At 36.7% G+C, this 18,069-nt stretch overlaps 3 protein-coding genes across 6 annotated transcripts; all 3 read left to right on the forward strand.

The window, feature by feature from the left end:
• The first annotated feature begins 1,031 nt into the window (after nucleotides 1-1,031).
• LOC102630645 (probable galactinol--sucrose galactosyltransferase 1) lies at nucleotides 1,032-4,824 on the forward strand. The gene is made up of 12 exons (XM_006474729.4): nucleotides 1,032-1,388; nucleotides 1,520-1,779; nucleotides 1,904-1,994; nucleotides 2,086-2,134; nucleotides 2,242-2,333; nucleotides 2,412-2,519; nucleotides 2,604-3,149; nucleotides 3,233-3,374; nucleotides 3,464-3,531; nucleotides 3,622-3,756; nucleotides 3,852-4,069; nucleotides 4,164-4,824. The coding sequence occupies exons 1-12, from the start codon at nucleotides 1,198-1,200 to the stop codon at nucleotides 4,538-4,540; spliced, it is 2,277 nt and encodes a 758-aa protein (XP_006474792.1). The 5' UTR covers nucleotides 1,032-1,197; the 3' UTR covers nucleotides 4,541-4,824.
• Nucleotides 4,825-5,647: 823 nt separating this feature from the next.
• LOC102630339 (cytochrome c oxidase assembly protein COX15) lies at nucleotides 5,648-9,268 on the forward strand. Its single transcript, XM_006474728.4, has 7 exons — nucleotides 5,648-5,941; nucleotides 6,514-6,812; nucleotides 7,141-7,366; nucleotides 7,452-7,697; nucleotides 7,813-7,923; nucleotides 8,526-8,657; nucleotides 8,805-9,268. Exons 1-7 carry the CDS (start codon nucleotides 5,768-5,770, stop codon nucleotides 8,976-8,978), a joined length of 1,362 nt encoding a protein of 453 aa, XP_006474791.1. The 5' UTR covers nucleotides 5,648-5,767; the 3' UTR covers nucleotides 8,979-9,268.
• A 3,289-nt stretch (nucleotides 9,269-12,557) lies between these two features.
• LOC102629460 (vacuolar cation/proton exchanger 5) lies at nucleotides 12,558-17,693 on the forward strand. 4 transcript variants are annotated; one of them, XM_006474724.4, is made up of 13 exons: nucleotides 12,558-12,919; nucleotides 13,183-13,427; nucleotides 13,530-13,793; nucleotides 13,883-13,950; nucleotides 14,040-14,068; nucleotides 14,605-14,801; nucleotides 14,891-15,103; nucleotides 15,197-15,349; nucleotides 15,884-16,000; nucleotides 16,081-16,134; nucleotides 16,921-17,037; nucleotides 17,128-17,221; nucleotides 17,351-17,693. In XM_006474724.4, exons 2-13 carry the CDS (start codon nucleotides 13,383-13,385, stop codon nucleotides 17,371-17,373), a joined length of 1,374 nt encoding a protein of 457 aa, XP_006474787.1. In that variant the 5' UTR covers nucleotides 12,558-12,919; nucleotides 13,183-13,382; the 3' UTR covers nucleotides 17,374-17,693. The 4 variants fall into 4 exon arrangements, with proteins under 4 accessions (XP_006474787.1, XP_006474789.1, XP_052289312.1 ...); XM_006474726.4 differs by having other exon boundaries at nucleotides 13,226-13,427; XM_052433352.1 differs by having other exon boundaries at nucleotides 12,558-13,427.
• Nucleotides 17,694-18,069: the final 376 nt, after the last annotated feature.

The raw sequence follows: 18,069 nt of genomic DNA on the forward strand, positions 1-18,069 counted from the left end.
CAATATCGAAAATCACTAGCTTTACACTTCAATCTATTGATCTTTCACGTTCTTGGGGCTTTTCAAGTTCTGGGTTGCTGAGTTTGACGTTGAGCTGTAAGAATTTGGAATGATTTATGGCTTCGAAGTGACACAAAACCGAACTTGTTGAAGACTGGACCCTCTGTAGCTCGCACTTATGGAAAAGCAAAACTTGGTGCGATTAATCCTCGAATAAAACTTGGTGCGACAGGTGCCTGTCGCACCAAGCTAAGTGCGACAGGTTGCCTGTCGCACCAAGCTAAGTGCGACAGGTGCCTGTCGCACCAAGCTAAGTGCGACAGGTGCCTGTCGCACCAAGCTAAGTGCGACAGGTTGCCTGTCGCACCAAGCTAAGTGCGACAGGTTGCCTGTCGCTTAGCCCGGTGCGACAGGGTGCCTGGCGCACCAAGCTAAGTGCGACAGGTTGCCTGTCGCACCAGGCTAAGTGCGACAGGTTGCCTGTCGGACCAAGGTAAGTGCGACAGGTTGCCTGTCGCACCAAGCTAAGTGCGACAGGTGCCTGTCGCACCAAGCTAAGTGCGACAGGTGCCTGTCGCACCAAGCTAAGTGCGACAGGTGCCTGTCGCACCAAGTTTTTTTGCGACAGGCACCTGTCGCACCAAGTTTTTTTGCGACAGGCACCTGTCGCCATATTCACCCACGACTCAGTTCACTGAAACTCTCGAGCAAGTTCAAAAAATAACTCATGTGATGCCGATTAGTGTTGGATCCGGATAGATTATGATCAGATTTCACTTTTATCGTTGTCTTTTGCCGTCGCCGTTGGTTGATGATTAAAGAGTGGAAAGCTGCCTTTGGTTTGACGATATGTGAGAAAGAAAGTTGCTTTTGGTCTGTAAAGAAGGGTAATTTGGGGAGAAAAGCGTGTGTTTGGCTAATGTTGATAGAAAAAAGTTGAGAGGGTTAATTGTGAAAATAACAAAATTTTTATGGTTATTTTCGTAAATTTCCCATTGCAATTTGCAATTTATGATTTTTACAACTCCTTACGTCGTTAACATGTTCATGTGCTTCATGTCCTAACAATTTACTATAAATACCCCTCAATTGTTAGCCCCTCTTCACGTCTCAAAGCACCATCATCATCATAATTGTTGTCACTGTTGTGTTATTACTTGTGTGTTTGTTTCTTTTTGTTTTAGTTATTTTTTCAAGATGACGGTTGGTGCTGGGATTAGTGTGAGTGATGGGAACTTGATGGTGAAGGGGAGCTGCGTGTTGGCGAATGTTAAAGAGAACATAGTGGTGACGCCGGCGGCCGGCGGCGCATTGGTCGATGGAGCTTTTATTGGTGTTACTTCCGATCAGCTGGGCAGTCGCCGAGTCTTTCCTGTTGGCAAACTTGAGTATGTAGAATTGATTATTTATTTATTATTGTTTCTTGAAGACATGAGTTACCAATTTGGGATGTGGGTTAAATTTTGATATGTCGTTATAATGATCTGACTAAATTAATGTGGTTGGTTGGTGGCCGCAGGGGATTGAGATTCATGTGTGTGTTTCGTTTCAAAATGTGGTGGATGACACAGAGAATGGGAAATTGTGGCCAAGATGTTCCCTTTGAGACTCAATTCTTGGTTGTTGAAGCACGGGAAGGATCTCATTTTGATGAGGGTAGTCAATATGGAGAGGAACAATCTGCATTGTATACCGTGTTCTTGCCAATTCTTGAAGGAGATTTCAGGGCTGTTCTTCAGGGGAATGAACAAAATGAGCTGGAGATATGTTTGGAGAGCGGTATATAAAATATATGTAGAGATACATATTTCAACAATTTTTTTTTTAATCGAAATTTGAAGATTTTAAGGGCACGTTGATGGTTGTTACTTAGTTCTAGGAATTGTTTGTTGTGGGATTGCAGGTGATCCTGATGTTGATGAATTTGAAGGGAGTCATTTGGTTTTTGTGGCAGCTGGATCTGATCCTTTTGATGTAATCACTAATGCAGTAAAGTAAGTATCAACACATCAACTTGAACTACGCATATTGATTTCCTTTTTAGATCATGTAGATTTATCAGGTTGTAAATTCAATTATTTACAGAACTGTTGAGAGACATCTGCTGACTTTTTCCCATCGCGAGAGAAAGAAGGTAACATTTTTCGTTTCCTCTATTCTGTTTCCAGATTTCTGAATTGCAAAATTTTATACCAAAAACACTGACATGATTTTTTAATGTTGTGATGGTTTATGGTTCAGATGCCAGACATGTTGAACTGGTTTGGCTGGTGTACATGGGATGCTTTCTACACTGATGTCACAGGAGAGGGTGTGAAGCAAGGATTAGAGAGGTATTGCTTTTTTAAATTCGGGTCCTTTTGAATCACGTGTTCTAACTTTGTCAAGGTGCTAATTATTAATTGTTGCAGCTTCGAGAAAGGCGGAATTCCTCCAAAGTTTATTATAATTGATGATGGCTGGCAATCAGTAGGTATGGATCCCAGTGGTTTTGAATTCAGAGCTGATAACACGGCCAAGTAAGCACTTAATCAGAGTTCTTTTTCAGTCTTTGTGGTATCTTCTCTTTTGTTTTCTAAAGATGCCCTTTTGCTCCTTCTCAGCTTTGCAAACAGGTTGACACATATCAAAGAGAATCACAAGTTTCAGAAAAATGGAAAAGAGGGTCAAAGAGAAGAGGACCCAGCTTTAGGACTTCGTCACATTGTCACAGAGATAAAAGAAAAACATGATCTGAAGTATGTATATGTATGGCATGCAATAACAGGCTACTGGGGGGGTGTTCGACCTGGAGTTACTGGAATGGAACACTATGAATCGAAGATGCAATACCCTGTTTCATCACCTGGGGTTCAGTCTAATGAGCCTTGCGATGCTTTCGACAGCATTGCAAAGAATGGACTTGGGCTTGTAAATCCAGAGAAAGTGTTCCATTTCTACGATGAGCTTCACTCATACCTTGCATCAGCTGGTATTGATGGTGTCAAAGTTGATGTCCAGAACATACTTGAAACTCTTGGGGCAGGCCATGGTGGAAGAGTGAAACTTTCTAGAAAGTACCATCAGGCATTAGAAGCCTCTATTGCTAGAAACTTCCGCAACAATGATATTATTTGTTGTATGAGTCACAACACAGATGGTTTGTACAGGTAATTCATTATATAATATTACAATCTTTTGATGAGATTCTTAAAAGTTAAATGTTATATTGACCTTTAATATATGAATGCAGTGCAAAGAGATCAGCTGTTATAAGGGCCTCAGATGATTTCTGGCCAAGAGATCCAGCATCACACACAATTCACATTGCATCAGTTGCATACAACACCATTTTCCTTGGTGAATTTATGCAGCCAGATTGGGATATGTTTCATGTAAGCTAAAAATTTTGATTTCTCTTTGAATTTTTAAGATTATGTTCTTAGTAGTTGGATGATAACCTTGAAATTAATTCTCATGGCAGAGTCTACACCCAATGGCTGAATACCATGGAGCTGCTCGTGCAGTGGGAGGATGTGCCATTTATGTCAGGTATAATTTTGGATGATGGATATGTACCAGTTCATGTTCTCATTAGCCCTGTGAATGTGTGTTTCTCATATCAATTTCTATGTCATGCAGTGACAAGCCAGGACAACATGACTTTAACCTACTGAGGAAGCTTGTACTTCCTGATGGTTCCATACTGAGAGCCAAACTTCCTGGAAGGCCAACAAGAGATTGCTTGTTCTCTGATCCTGCTAGAGATGGAAAAAGGTAATTGCAGGAAGCCTTGCCTATTTTGGTACTCATTTAATCATTTGCTCTGAAATAGAGTTAGTTTTTGGCTAAATGTTCTTTCGATTTTGCAGTCTTTTAAAGATATGGAATCTGAATGATTTCACTGGAGTCGTGGGGGTCTTTAACTGCCAGGGAGCTGGGTGGTGCAGAGTTGGAAAGAAGAACCTTATTCATGATGAACAACCTGGCACAACAACTGGGTTTATTAGGGCAAAAGATGTTGATTATCTGCCAAGAGTTGCTGGTGATGAATGGACTGGTGATGCTATCGCATATTCTCATCTTGGTGGTATGTTCTGCATTCTAGTCTTGAGTGAAAGTACTTCAGAGAAATAATTGATAGCTAAGTTTTACTGATATACCTGTTACAATGCAAATTGCAGGAGAGGTAGCTTATCTTCCAAAGAATGCAACTCTGCCAATAACACTGAAGTCGAGAGAATATGAAGTTTATACTGTAGTGCCTGTGAAGGAGTTGTCCAGTGGGACTAGATTTGCTCCCATTGGTCTTGTCAAGATGTTCAATTCTGGAGGAGCTATTAAAGAGTTGAGATATGAATCTGAGGGGACTGCAACTGTCGACATGAAAGTCCGTGGATGTGGCGAATTTGGAGCATATTCATCAGCTCGACCCAGGAGAATAGCAGTTGATTCAGAGGAAGTGCAGTTTGGATATGAAGAAGAATCTGGTTTGGTGACTCTCACTTTGAGAGTTCCAAAGGAAGAATTGTACCTTTGGAACATATCATTTGAGCTGTAAGGCCTAGAACTTTTGTACCACGTCTCATGATACTCTTGAGTTAGAGTTCTATTAATTTGTAGGAGGAAAATGGTGGTAGCTTCTTCTTGTATTCATCATGGCATAAAATTAACATTAAGGAGACAATGGAGATAGTTTCTTCTCTGCTATCTTTCCTCTTCTCATCATGAAAGGGCTCTACCAGCCACTATCCGAAATGTCCTTCTAAGCATTTAACTTATTTGGTTATTGTAGAATACCTATTAGTAATGAGAAAATAAGAAATCTAGAGGATTGTTGATTCATGTCCAGTTTTTCCACCATGATATGTATGTTCTTTCTCCAGCAATTTGAACTCATTTATCATAGGGCAATTTTCATGTTCAAAGCGAATGGGTACCGTAAAGAGAAACAAAAGCCATTTATTTGCTTGTGAAGCAAAGGATTTAGGCATTGCAGCTGCTGTAACGGCGTCATAGATGCTATCTGCAGATACTTTGCAATCTGCGTTAAAGAGCAGTGCCTCCAATTCCAAATTTAACATCATTAGTGACAGAAATGCTTGTACAAGTATCTTTCCATTTCGTTTGCCACCATTAAGCAAGCGTTTTCCTGCACAAAAAGTTGGGTAAAATTGTCTCATTCACTTCATAATCAATGGCTGAGAAGAAACCATATCACCGGATTTAATTCATGGTATCACCATTTACAAATATCGTTCTGTGACTGTTAGATGTCCCTTGACCATCAGATAAAAGAAGACATTTATTTTCTTAATTTTTATTGGTAAATATATGATCAAAATTTGAGTTATTAATTCCTTTTTATTAACTATCAATTATACTCAAAATTTCAAAAACAAATTATATACAAAATTCATGTAGGTAAGGAGGACTTATTATGATTCATTCACAAAAAGCATAGGAAGTCCAACGAGAAATTTTCAAAATACACTTTACGAAGGAAAGTGGTATAAGTAATAAATATATATGATACGAGGGAGGACACGGTGTCGTTTGAGTATTGGGGGACTATACTGCCAGGCCGTTATTTTCTTTCGGGTATATATAAAGAAATAAGAGAATTGAGACCCCATTATTGATAATTCTATATGACATAAAATTTGTATAACAGAATAATAAAAGGTCTCAAATTTGTGTATTTTGCAAAACGCCTCCTTTCCTCAAAAACCTCAGCACCTCACTAAACCCTGACTGAATCCTTCACACACAATCTCGAGAGGGCATCATGTTTCAAAGCAGAGTGATTTCTTTGATCCTAAAGAGAAATAAAGCTTCTCTGAACTCCATTTTAGCCAACTTCAAAGAAACGACTTCGTTTAGAGCTTCCTCTTCTTCATTATCTTCATCTTCATCTACAGTTGCAAGGAGCTCCCTTTATGGCTTCAGATCCCTCTATAAGGTTCTTCAATTTTTATTTTTCTATTTTCACTATCTGGGTATTTCCATCTTTGCCTTGTTTGCTTGATAATGGCAAAAAAAATTATTCTTCCAAATTGATCGTATGCTGATAACCAGCTGTGCACGATTGGTGAATTAGTGATTTGTTCACTTGGAAACTGATTTATAACGTCTTATTGTTATGTTTGAGTACAGTGAATATTGCGTTAATCGAAAATGAAGAATCTTAGCTAAGTTGAATTATGATGATACCATTTGGTCTAACGCATTACATGTACACATAATTTGCTTTTTCAGGGTAGTGTCAAGGAAAATTTTGCATCTCTTAAGGAAAAGTTTGCATCTCTTTAGCTTTTTTATGAGTAGTATTGGATGGGGACATTAATGTTGGTGGCATTGATTGCATAAAATAATGTGTCTTAATGGCTGCTATTTTGTATGTTTAGTCTATTCACAAGGTGAATGTGTTCTGAAATTTCACAGAAAACACAATGATGGATGTGCGTATTGGGCAAACTTTATGTACAATAATATGTAACTAGGATTGTAAGGCATTTCTGTTGTGATTTTTAGGGTAATTATATGCCATCTTGGAGGAATATGTCCACTGCAGCAGCTGTCGGCATGGAAAATAAAGAGGGATTGAAGTTATTGGTAACTGGTGGACCTCGTGCTCAGAAAGCGGTGGGAATATGGCTTTTTGGATCGGCTGCATGGGTCTTTAGTATGGTGATACTTGGTGGTATTACTCGGCTAACTCGATCTGGTCTTTCAATGACGGACTGGAAATTCACTGGCAGCCTCCCTCCCCTATCTGATGAGGAGTGGTTGCAGGAGTTTGAGAAATACAAGCAGTCACCTGAATATAAGCGGTAACACGGACCTCAAGAAATGAGTTATTGTAGCATTTACATCTGTTTGTTCTGTTTAACTTTTGAAATTCACAATAAATTAGAATTTAGCTTCTGCGATAACTTCAGTGGTAACTGTATGCTCCCTAACATTTCATAACTATTTAAATACCCTAGTAGTCAGTGATAGAAGAGGTGTTTTTGTTCTTTGAAAAGTTATCCTTGTTCTTTATTCGCTATGGTTTCTTGCGCATGTATGCTACATTAGTTATACTCGTGTCTTGGTTTGAATGTGTACATTCTTGAAGATATTCCCATTAATCATGGCTATATTTTTAACCACTGGCAGTGTAAACAAAGGGATGAGTCTTGAAGATTTCAAATTTATTTATTGGATGGAATATGCACATCGTATGTGGGGAAGGGGATTGGGTATCATTTTTGCTCTACCATTTTCGTACTTTCTTCGTAAGGGATATATTACCTTACGGCTTGGACTGAAACTCTCTGCTCTTTTTGCCCTTGGTGCTGGTCAGGGTCTAATTGGCTGGTGGATGGTTAAAAGTGGTTTAGAGGTAAGAAGTGATGATTGCTTTTGTCATTGTGGTTGCATTTGAATTTCAAAACAATATTTGAGCACCTTGATTATTCCCTCTGTAGGAGCCACCCTCTGAATATGCTCAGCCCAGAGTAAGCCCCTACCGTCTAACAGCTCATCTGACTTCTGCATTTGTCATCTACACTGGCCTCTTTTGGACTGCTCTTTCGGTTGTCATGCCTGAACCACCTGCTGAATCTGTTGCTTGGGTTCGTGGAGCAGCAAAAGTGAAAAAACTTGCCCTTCCTGTAAGCTTCATTGTAGGCATTACTGCTGTCTCAGGGGCATTTGTCGCTGGTAATGATGCGGTGAGTGACTATCTTTGTTCTCGTTTTGTTTCTGGTCTTTCAACAGAATCAATTAGATAGTGTGACTTTTCTACTTAGAATCAACCTTCAATTATATTGCATACTGATTTTCCAGGGGCATGCATATAATACTTTTCCAAAGATGGGGGATACATGGATTCCTGATGACATATTTAATATGAAGCCACTAATTCGCAACTTCTTTGAGAATACATCAATGGTGCAGGTATGTTCTCTATTCTAATCTTGCATCCTGTGTGCTTGCATCCTAAGTTTCATGGTTTTCCAGAAGATCATATATAAATTTATTGTAAACAAACTAAAAGTAAGCTTGAGGGCAGGGTAAGGGGATTATATATAAATTTTTGTTCTCAGATAAACATTTACTTGAAGGAAAACTTGCTTTTTAAGGATTGAATCCTTTAAGAATAAGTGTCCTTGTAGTGAATACACTAGTTTTCCAAGAAACCACTTCAATCCATACAAGTTGACACTTTTGCTCCTTTTTTTGGAAAAAAAGTAGAGGGGTGGACAAACCTCAAGTCAATTTTTTATCCCTCTACCTCTCCCACGATTCAAATTCGGGTTGGCCAACCAAATAAAGATGTTTGAAACCACTTATTCAGGCCCCTGTGGGCTGATACTTATTCCATTTTGAAATAAGAGACCTGCTAACTGTTCTTTAACATATCAGTTAGATATCAAAATTTTTTATAAACTACAATTTGGAACTCAAAATATTCAAATGAAATATTTCGCCACTGACATAACTATTCTCATAAAGAGATATGTCAAACAATGGTTTTACAGTTTTCTTTATGTGTGCAGCTTGACCACCGTATCCTTGCAACTACTACCTTATTATCAATTGGTGCTCTATGGTGGTCAACAAGAAAGTTAGACATACATCCTGCAATTCGATCTTTGATTGGAAGCACGGTCGGCATGGCTGCACTTCAGGTAATTGTTTGTGTCTTTGCCTCTTGTTCCTAGACTCACTTTTCTGACCCTATCTAACAAGTAGAATTTTGTTATTTTAAATCTTAATTAGGAGTCTAGCACCCATCTCTTACCCGTTAACAAATCTAATAATCGTCACTATTGCAGGTCACCTTGGGGATTTCAACACTTCTCTCGTATGTGCCTGTGTCACTTGGCACCGCACATCAGGCCGGGGCGTTGACTCTTCTGACTCTCATGATCTTATTAAATCACACAACCCGGAAGCCTTCGGTGTCTCTTCTAAAATCACTACCACAAGTCGCAAAAACAACTTTTTAACACTCCAGAGTTTGGAAGGAGGATTAGGAAGATCAAGTAAATGCAAAATTGATTATTGTATTTTCATATCTCATGTCATGGTTTCATGTCTAATTCTTCTGGGTCCTATATGCTAGTGGAAAGCAAAATGCGGCTTCTTGTATTTGCTCATTTTGTATTTTCTTGTAGACGGACGCCTCATCCCCATTATTTCTATTATAATTGAAAGGCAAGACTGCTGAGCTATTCGAGAATTGACTAATGTCTCTCTCAGATTTCACTCAGCAATCTAAGCCCTTAAAATTTCTTTACACCTTGCATTTAAACTCGCGAAGGCTTGTCTGTTGTCTCCATTGTTAACACAACCAGCCAATGGACTTGTAATGTACGTATATGCACAGTTGATGATTTATCATGCGTTCCCATCCAAAAAGCTCCATATGGGGATATTGTGCACTAATAGGAATGGCTTCTTTCAAACTTGTAAGCACACACTTATCCACAAAAGAAGGATGACCGGTCCAGTAGCTAACGTGGCGCAATTTCAAATCAATACATTCCACATAACACATAGAGCCGCCACCTAAGCTCACAACACTCAGCCTTAAAACAACACGTCTCTCACTTTCACTTCCTGTACGAATACTATATAATTATTGTTACCTCCAAAGCAAGCAAAAGCTAACAAAGCAAACAACAAAGACGCAAGGCCAAGAACAATGGCTGATCACCAACAGGAGGACCAGCAGGCAGCAGCCAACCACCACCACCACCACCACTGGAGGAAGAACCCTAACCCACCATGTCTCCGGAAAGTCGATGCTGTGCGCCTCACTGGCCGGCGCAGCCATTGGGGGCCCGCTGTTCGGTATGATGGGGTTCAGTTTCTTGGCAACGGTTACACTTCTACTCATAAGCTCACCAGTTCTCCTCATATTCAGTCCCTTGTTGGTGTCGGCTGTGTTTGTGCTTGTCGGGGCCTTGACTGGCTTCACTGCGGCCATAGCTATGGGAATTGCTGGTGTTTTTACGCTTGCATGGATATGCAGGGAGGTTAGAATGCATATACGGTTAGGGTTTAGAGGTTACAATTATGTGAGAGTGAAGGAACAAACGCAGGATTTTGCAGGATATTTACAGCAAAGGGTTGATGAAAATTCTACTGATCACGAAGATAGGTTAATAAAAAAATGAATAGTAGTTTCTTGTTTTAGATTTGGTTACTTTGCTTTGTTCTAGCTATATCTCTTGTGAATATGTTACCGTCTTTTCAAATTTCTATGAGCACATTTTATCAGTGTGTTGCAAATTTAATATTTTAAGCATGCACGTATTAAAAATTAGTAATGCATGTATTAATCGTGTGTGTGTGCGCGCGCGCACATACTTATGTACTTTTCCTCTCACGTCTTTAACCCTTTTTTATTGCTTAAAGGTGGAAAGACTAGAGGTCCTCATCTGGGTAGTTGAGGTTTCCTGTCAGCAGTCGCTTAATTTGAAAAAATATGCGGGAAAATGAAAAGAAAAGAAAAGAAACAGCAACTTAATGAGATCTAACGTCACAATAAATTCTAGAATAGTCAATCATACCATGCGCAGATGATGATGATATTATATTATGTGTGTATGTATTTTAAAATTTTAATATGTAATTAATAGTTATATAAAATTCAATTACGCGTATCATACATGTATTATAATATATTAGTTATTATCTCTAATCTATTCTAAAATATCCCGTAAGGTACGTAGTTGGATTTTTGTAACTTTGATTATTAATAATTAATTAAGTCTGTAAAAATTTTCTTGAGTACAATTTTTCTTTTATCTTGTGAAATGTAGATTTAAATTAATTAAGACCTTAACAAATAACGTCATATTGCTAGCCATCGTCCCAAGTCCAGTCCAGACCTGCAATTCTTTTCAACATAATTTTTTGATTTTATGCTACATGATGTTGATGAAGCACGAAAAAGAGTCGACAAAGGATCGCTATGACTAAAATTGGATTGAAAAGGTGTTCCCGCAGACATTAATTTCCTTGGGAGGAAATAGTTGAGAAATTTCTTCAGCTTCCGGGACAACAAGCAACTTTGAATTGTAACCAAAGTTTTGTGAACCAAATTGGAAATTTCTTTATCTTGCCATCAATTTTGAGTCCGAAGGATAAGCAAATGCAAAATACACGCAATGTCGTGGGGTTTGAACTCGTCTTACATACTTAAGAGAATTTATTTTCCCTTGATCTCCTTAAACTGGCAGTCTTGACTTTCATGCCATAGCGAAGAACCAATTATGCTGTATGTTAATTGTTTGAGATTAAGGTGGTATTTGTTTTTTTTTTTTAATTTAAAATCTGAATAGATTTAAATTTGCATAAAGTTTGAATGAATATGAACATAAAATGTTTGGATGGTGTGTTTCGTTTTGTTTTCTCAAAATCTGAAGAAGTATCTTATATGTTTTTATAGATAAAACATTATTTCAAATATAGTTATTTGATATTATGTTTTCATAAGTGAAAGTAGGATTATGTTAGATATGCTTATATCATATATATGTATATATTTTTTCAAATAAAATATTTACTTTCCATTACTTTTTTTTATTTTGAAAAAAAATTAAAATTCACTTTTCTAATTTAAATATAAATGTCTAGATATTAGTCATAAGTTATAAAATAAAAGAAAAAAATATTTCTTTTTCTATTCTTTAGGTTCGAAGTTACGCATTGGATCGTTGGACAAGAATTAGAGAGAAAATATAATATCTACGTCAATATAGACTTGTGGTACACTCTGAATATAATATAACTTTTAATTTTTCCTCTCAAGAAAAATAATATACATAAACTAATGGCAATCAAAGTTTTTTCCACTACTGGTTTCATGGGAAGAAGATAACATTGTATGATCATCATCATATATGTGCTTATATAGATTTACAATATTATTGAGATAAAAGATTTTAAAATGTCACTATTTACAAGTAAACGGTTGAGGGACTGGGCCATAGGATTTTTAAGTGTGTAATTTAAAGAAATAGTATATTAAGTGGAGGGATATATCCTAAATATAAATTCAACTCTAATTTATTAATCAATATGAAACATAATTCAACATAAATAATAAAAAAATATTAATTACTAAATACATAGTTTGGAAAGGAAATTAAATGTTATTTCTTTCATTAAACCTATTATAAGGTTTGAGACAAGAATACTCCGTCACATTAACCTTTTTTTTTCCTATAATTGTACACTTTTTAATAATAACAATCAATTTCTATATTATTGCCATAAAAAAATATTATTATATTAATTTGATCCAACTATAATGCCTCAAAGCTATCGTACTTCACCGTTCGAGATACGTGATTAGAAAATTAATAATACTCTTCATTTGAGCCCACAGTATTAGAAACACTGAAAATATAATAATTCAATAAATAAATATATATATCTGAAAAAGACAGTATAATAATTTAATATCTATTAGTAAAATGTTTTTTAAACCGGCCTATACTGTAGTAAAAAAAAAAACCAAAAGATTTTGTGTACTTGCAATTTCAGCATCCGATTTAAAGAATGTATCTTTTTTTTTTCAACTATCTTGTCCTGGAAACTGCCTCGAAGGACGAAGATGACTTATTTGGACTAAACAAAAAAAATAGAAACCTTGAATATTTAGATCGGGCATTTGAGCACAGTTTAATTGGACATGACGGTACTTGAGATTTGAAAAAGAAAAAATTTTTCTAATGATAGTAAACTCTTCTTACAACCTAAAAACCCACGAAGATTTCGGAGAAATCTAAGTTCCATATCTTTTCGTACAGCCATCTTTTGAACACTATTTTGTTCGTTTATTTTTCTTTACCAAACTGTTGTATTTTTTTTCCCTTTCTTTCTTTTTTCAGTTTTTTGATATTTTTGTCAGATACCCATTTATGCCGGCGTCAAGGTTAGTTCTTTCTTCGATCTGATTCGTCAAGTTTTCATTTTTCTATAGTGGTTTTTGTGTTGTGGTTGAAAGAGTTGATCTTTTTGGTGCAAGATCTGATTTTTAGAGTTAAAAATTGGTTCTTGTTTTTCTTTTTTGGTTGTTGACTGGGATTTGGGTTTTGGGGTTTTAGTTTTATGAGCGCCCAGAATCTGATTTCATTGAAAGATTTTGGTCTGTGTAGTTCTGATGTTAATTTGATATTTTTGTTGGATTTCTTGTAGGAATTCATTATTAGAAAGCATTGATCTTGGGAGTGCTTTGTAGGTGGTCGATGCTGTTTTTTGTTCTGTTTTGCTGCAACAACTTCATTTCTCGGACTTTACTTTGTCGGTATTGAGGAAAGTGTACAATGAGCATTCAATGTGCTCATGGTTGTTGATGGATACAGACAAGTTATCTTGCATTTAGAGTATAACTAGAGATGGACATTAAGTTACAGTTGGAGGGAGCCGAATCCAATCTTGAAGTAAGTTTTTGCTTTGCTCATTATTTAATACTTAAGCTATTGAATGACCTAGGCAATTGTTTGTGGAAGTGATGTTTTTTAACAAAGAGATATTTGATTTAGCAGATGGGATCGTTGGATGATAGATCGATGCATGAGTTTGAGGATGAGAGTCTCTTTACTCCGGAAGCAGAGTCTGAAAAGATACAACGTGTGCATGGACTTCAAAATGGATCAGTTTCTGGGGATTTCCCTTCTAGTGGGAACAAAATTTTGCAGAATAGTGTATGTAGGAGTATAAAGACTGTAGTTTTTTCAAATAAACTGAACTTGCTTATGCCTTTTGGCCCTCTTGCAATCATGGTTCACAATTTGACTGGTCATAAAGTGAGTTCAATCATCTACGTTTGTTGGTTGGATTTTTCGCTCATTGCTGCTTAGTTATGATTTTGTTAACTTGTTGAGGTGGATTACAGGGATGGGTGTTCTTTTTGAGCTTGCTGGGTATAACACCTTTGGCAGAGCGTTTAGGGTACGCTACAGAGTAAGGATTGACATATCTCTCTCTTAATTATTTTGTGATTTTATGGTTTCTCTAGTAGTTAATATGAGTTATCTATTTCTACGATACAGGCAACTGACTTTCTTCACCGGAGCCACAGGTATAATTTGTCATATTTTAATATCGTAGGTTTATTCAGTTGACAAAATGTTTACTTTTCTTATGATTGACTAAGAGTATATTTAATCTTTTGTTTGTTTTCTCTTAGCAGAAGTAAGTGTTTGCTTTTCGTGCTGTCATTGTTTGTTTTAAAGTGTTGTTAGGTCATTGCAACTTCGTTATTTCTTCCTTTTTTACTGCATGACAATAGTGATCATTTCTACTAGAAATGCTTAGTAAACTTGTAGAGGTTTTTTTAGATTCATGTTCACCATACTGTAAATAGATCTCTATTAATGAATGTGTCACTTAACTGTTATAGAGAGAATCTCTTTTTTCTTTTTATGAATTTTCTTCCTTCTCTTTCAATGGTTTCTAATATATTGTTTTCATGGCATTTGGTGCATTCTTAAATGATTTCTCTAGTTCTTACACTAAATCAATTGTGTGTTTGGCTTGAATCTTTAATCACTGATTACATATTGCAATTTCTTTTACTAATTCCTTTTTGTCTGGTTGTTTAAATGGAATTTGCAGTCGGAGGCCTTTTAAATGCTACATTTGGAAACGCAACGGAGCTGATTATATCAATTTATGCACTGAAAAGTGGTATGATACGTGTTGTTCAGCTGTCATTATTAGGTTCAATTTTATCGAATATGTTGCTGGTGCTTGGATGTGCATTCTTTTGTGGTGGGCTTATCTGTTGTAAAAAGGAACAGGTGTTTAATAAGGTAGGTGTACAAGCGTCTTTTTGTAAAGATTCTTTTCACATTTTATCCTGTCTTTTTGAATACTATCACTGAGCCAAGTAATCATGCAGGCATCTGCGGTTGTGAATTCAGGACTGTTGTTAATGGCGGTCATGGGCCTAGTCTTTCCTGCTGTTCTTCACTACACACACACTGAGGTGCATTTTGGAAAGTCAGAGCTGGCTCTTTCAAGATTTAGCAGTTGCATTATGCTAGTGGCATATGGTGCTTATCTTTTTTTCCAATTAAGGGGTCAAACGGAGCTATACGTTCCTCTGAGCGAGGTTGGTTACAATTTTCTTTTGGAATTAAATGTTTGTCCAGTTTGTCCTTTTTGTTTAGAATAACTATTGGTGTGGTACTATCTGCGAACTTAGGATGAGAATCAGACTGGGAATGATGCAGATCATGGTGGTAATCATGATGATAATGAAGCTCCAGAGATCTCTAAATGGGAATCGTTGATTTGGCTTGCAATAATGACAGCTTGGATCTCTATCCTATCACAGTATCTAGTTGATGCCATAGAGGTAACATTTGGTTTTTCAACTTCTCTTTGTTGTTCAGATGTTTATCATAAAATTTCCATGGTTTATGACTTCATGGACAATTGTCAGCCATTGTTCATTATTAGCGATGGAAAGTGGGTCTTACGATTAGGAAATACCTGTTTCCCCCCGCCCCCTCTTTCTGTGTTATGCTGTGAATGCCTTTTAGTGCTTATGGTAATTAAGAGCTGGTTTGGCACATATGAATACATGTCTCATGTTTACAAGCAACAGAAGAAAGGACTTGGTTCAATGAGGATAACAGCTGCACTAGGCCTATATTGAAACCAACCCTGAAGACGTATCTCTGGGATGTATTGTATGTCAGATAGTAAATTAGATTCAGATCAGACCTTTTCTTGCTTCCCACCACACAATTTGATATTGATTCTCTTTATTATCATGCTATTGCTTGGGATGTAATCAGATAGTAGATCTTGATTCTGTAAGATTTCAATGATGTGTTACCAAGAGTGTCTGTGATAACTTTTTACTGATAATATGCTTCTTTTGTAGGGAGCGTCGGCTACATGGAACATACCGATTTCGTTTATAAGTGTTATCTTGCTTCCAATTGTAGGGAATGCTGCGGAGCATGCCAGTGCTATTATGTTTGCCATGAAAGACAAGCTTGTGAGCAACTCTTCTAACTCTTTTTCTTTCATTTCACTGTACTGTTACAGTGCTTGCTATAATGTATACATTTTCTGCAGGACATATCTTTGGGAGTGGCAATAGGGTCATCGACACAGATATCTATGTTTGGGGTATGTGTTGAATATCAGATGGTCCCTTCTGATTGCATTTTAGTTTTTTATTTTGATTGCATCGGCTCTGGGTTTCTTTGCACTTTCGTGTAGACTTTTTGATTGTTACAATCAATTTTGTGTTATGGACAAGCCACCATTTATTATATGGAAATTTCCAATGGGAGTCAAATGTAGTTCTGGAGCTTTGAGTAACTTGAGTTTGGAGATAAAATTCACTACATTTGTTTAATCTGATTTGCCTTTAAGAGATTCTCATTCTCATTTGATTGTGAAGGTCAACTTTGAATAGTTTTGTGATTGTGAAAAGTGCAACTTTTCTTGAAGTAGGTTTGTTTAAAATTTTTTACTTACAAATTATTTAAAAGTAACGGTTATGAGAACTTGAACCTAGCACTCAGGAAAAGAAGAAGAACCCAAAAGGAATATAGGTAAAAGGTGAAATGGACTGAGAGAAAAGGGTAGAAAGAAGTTATTGCATCTAGCTTGCATTGATTGCATTTGCAAATTGGTACATTTCACAAAAAAGCTATGCCCATCCATTCTTTAACAACTCTTTCTATCAAGACAGCAAATCTTTTATGGTATCAATATGAGTTCTTCCAATATACCCTTTTTCGCCCATTCTTTCTTTCCACTTAATGATTGGTGCTTCATGTATTGATGAAATGTTTTGCTTATTCTCTAATTGATTGCCGTGCTGATCGTTGTCACTTGCATTTTATCCTTTTGCTCTTTTTGGAATAGTGTACTCAGAACCCTGTGTTATTGTTGTGATTACCACAGATCCCATTTTGCGTGGTTATTGGGTGGATAATGGGTCGACCTATGGACTTAAACTTTCAACTTTTTGAGACGGCAACTCTTTTCATAACTGTTATAGTTGTGGCATTCTTTCTGCAGGTTTGTACTTTCATAACCTGTATGGTGTCTGTACTTTTGCATAGAGTTCCATGATTTTCCTCTTGACTGTTGCTGTTATTATGTTTGCAGGAAGGAACTTCTAATTACTTTAAAGGACTCATGCTGATTCTTTGCTATCTGATTGTAGCTGCTAGTTTCTTTGTGCACGAAGATCCTACTTCAGGTGGTAATTTCTTGATCAAAACTTGCATTCACATTTTTGCAATTTCTTCCTGTGCATTATCATTCTTTGAACGTAGTGATATTATGTTGTGGAAAGTGGCCATAACTTGAAGGAATTATGATTTGGCAGATGATAATCAAGTAAAAACTTAGTTCACGAAAGCAGCATATCGGCTTATGAGATGTATTTCCTGAAGCTACGGATCAACTTGGGGGCTGCTGTATATATTTATATATTCAGCTTCGAAATGCAGACAAGCCATTATCTTGACTTCCCTAGCTCTTGCTCAGTAACATATTGTGCGGGTTTCTTGCTGTTTTTTGTGCTCTATCCTTTCAATACCTGCTTTGGTGCTAAATGCTTATGACGAGTAAGAAAAATTGTGTATATCACAGAGAAAAACGGTTCATTTCTCTTTGCCTTGTAACTCTTTCTCAATTCTTTTTGAAGAGATTTCCATTTGTTGCTTCCACTTTGTGGCACACTATTTCAATGACTGCCAATTAAATGGAAGATTTATAACGCCAGCAGCAATGGAGTGCAAGAAAATCAATCTTGTTATATTCCCTGGGTGTAGATTTTCGACTTTTTTTTGGGTTATAGATTTTCGACTTTTTTTTGGGTTATAGATTTTCGACTTTAATACTCACAAATCTCCCAATTATATTAAAATTAAAAGTGTCTATGTCTAAAGCTTAAGTAGAGATCAAAATGTAATATTTATAAAATAAAATTATTGAAAAAAAAAATCTTATTATAAACGTCAGGTGGGGGCGTCTGACCTCACTGAGCCCTGGTAAGTGACAACAGTGGAGTGCAAGAAACAACACTTGGAAAATAAATGAATC

The sequence above is a fragment of the Citrus sinensis genome, chromosome 9 (assembly GCF_022201045.2).
Source record: "Citrus sinensis cultivar Valencia sweet orange chromosome 9, DVS_A1.0, whole genome shotgun sequence".
Lineage (NCBI taxonomy): Eukaryota > Viridiplantae > Streptophyta > Magnoliopsida > Sapindales > Rutaceae > Citrus > Citrus sinensis.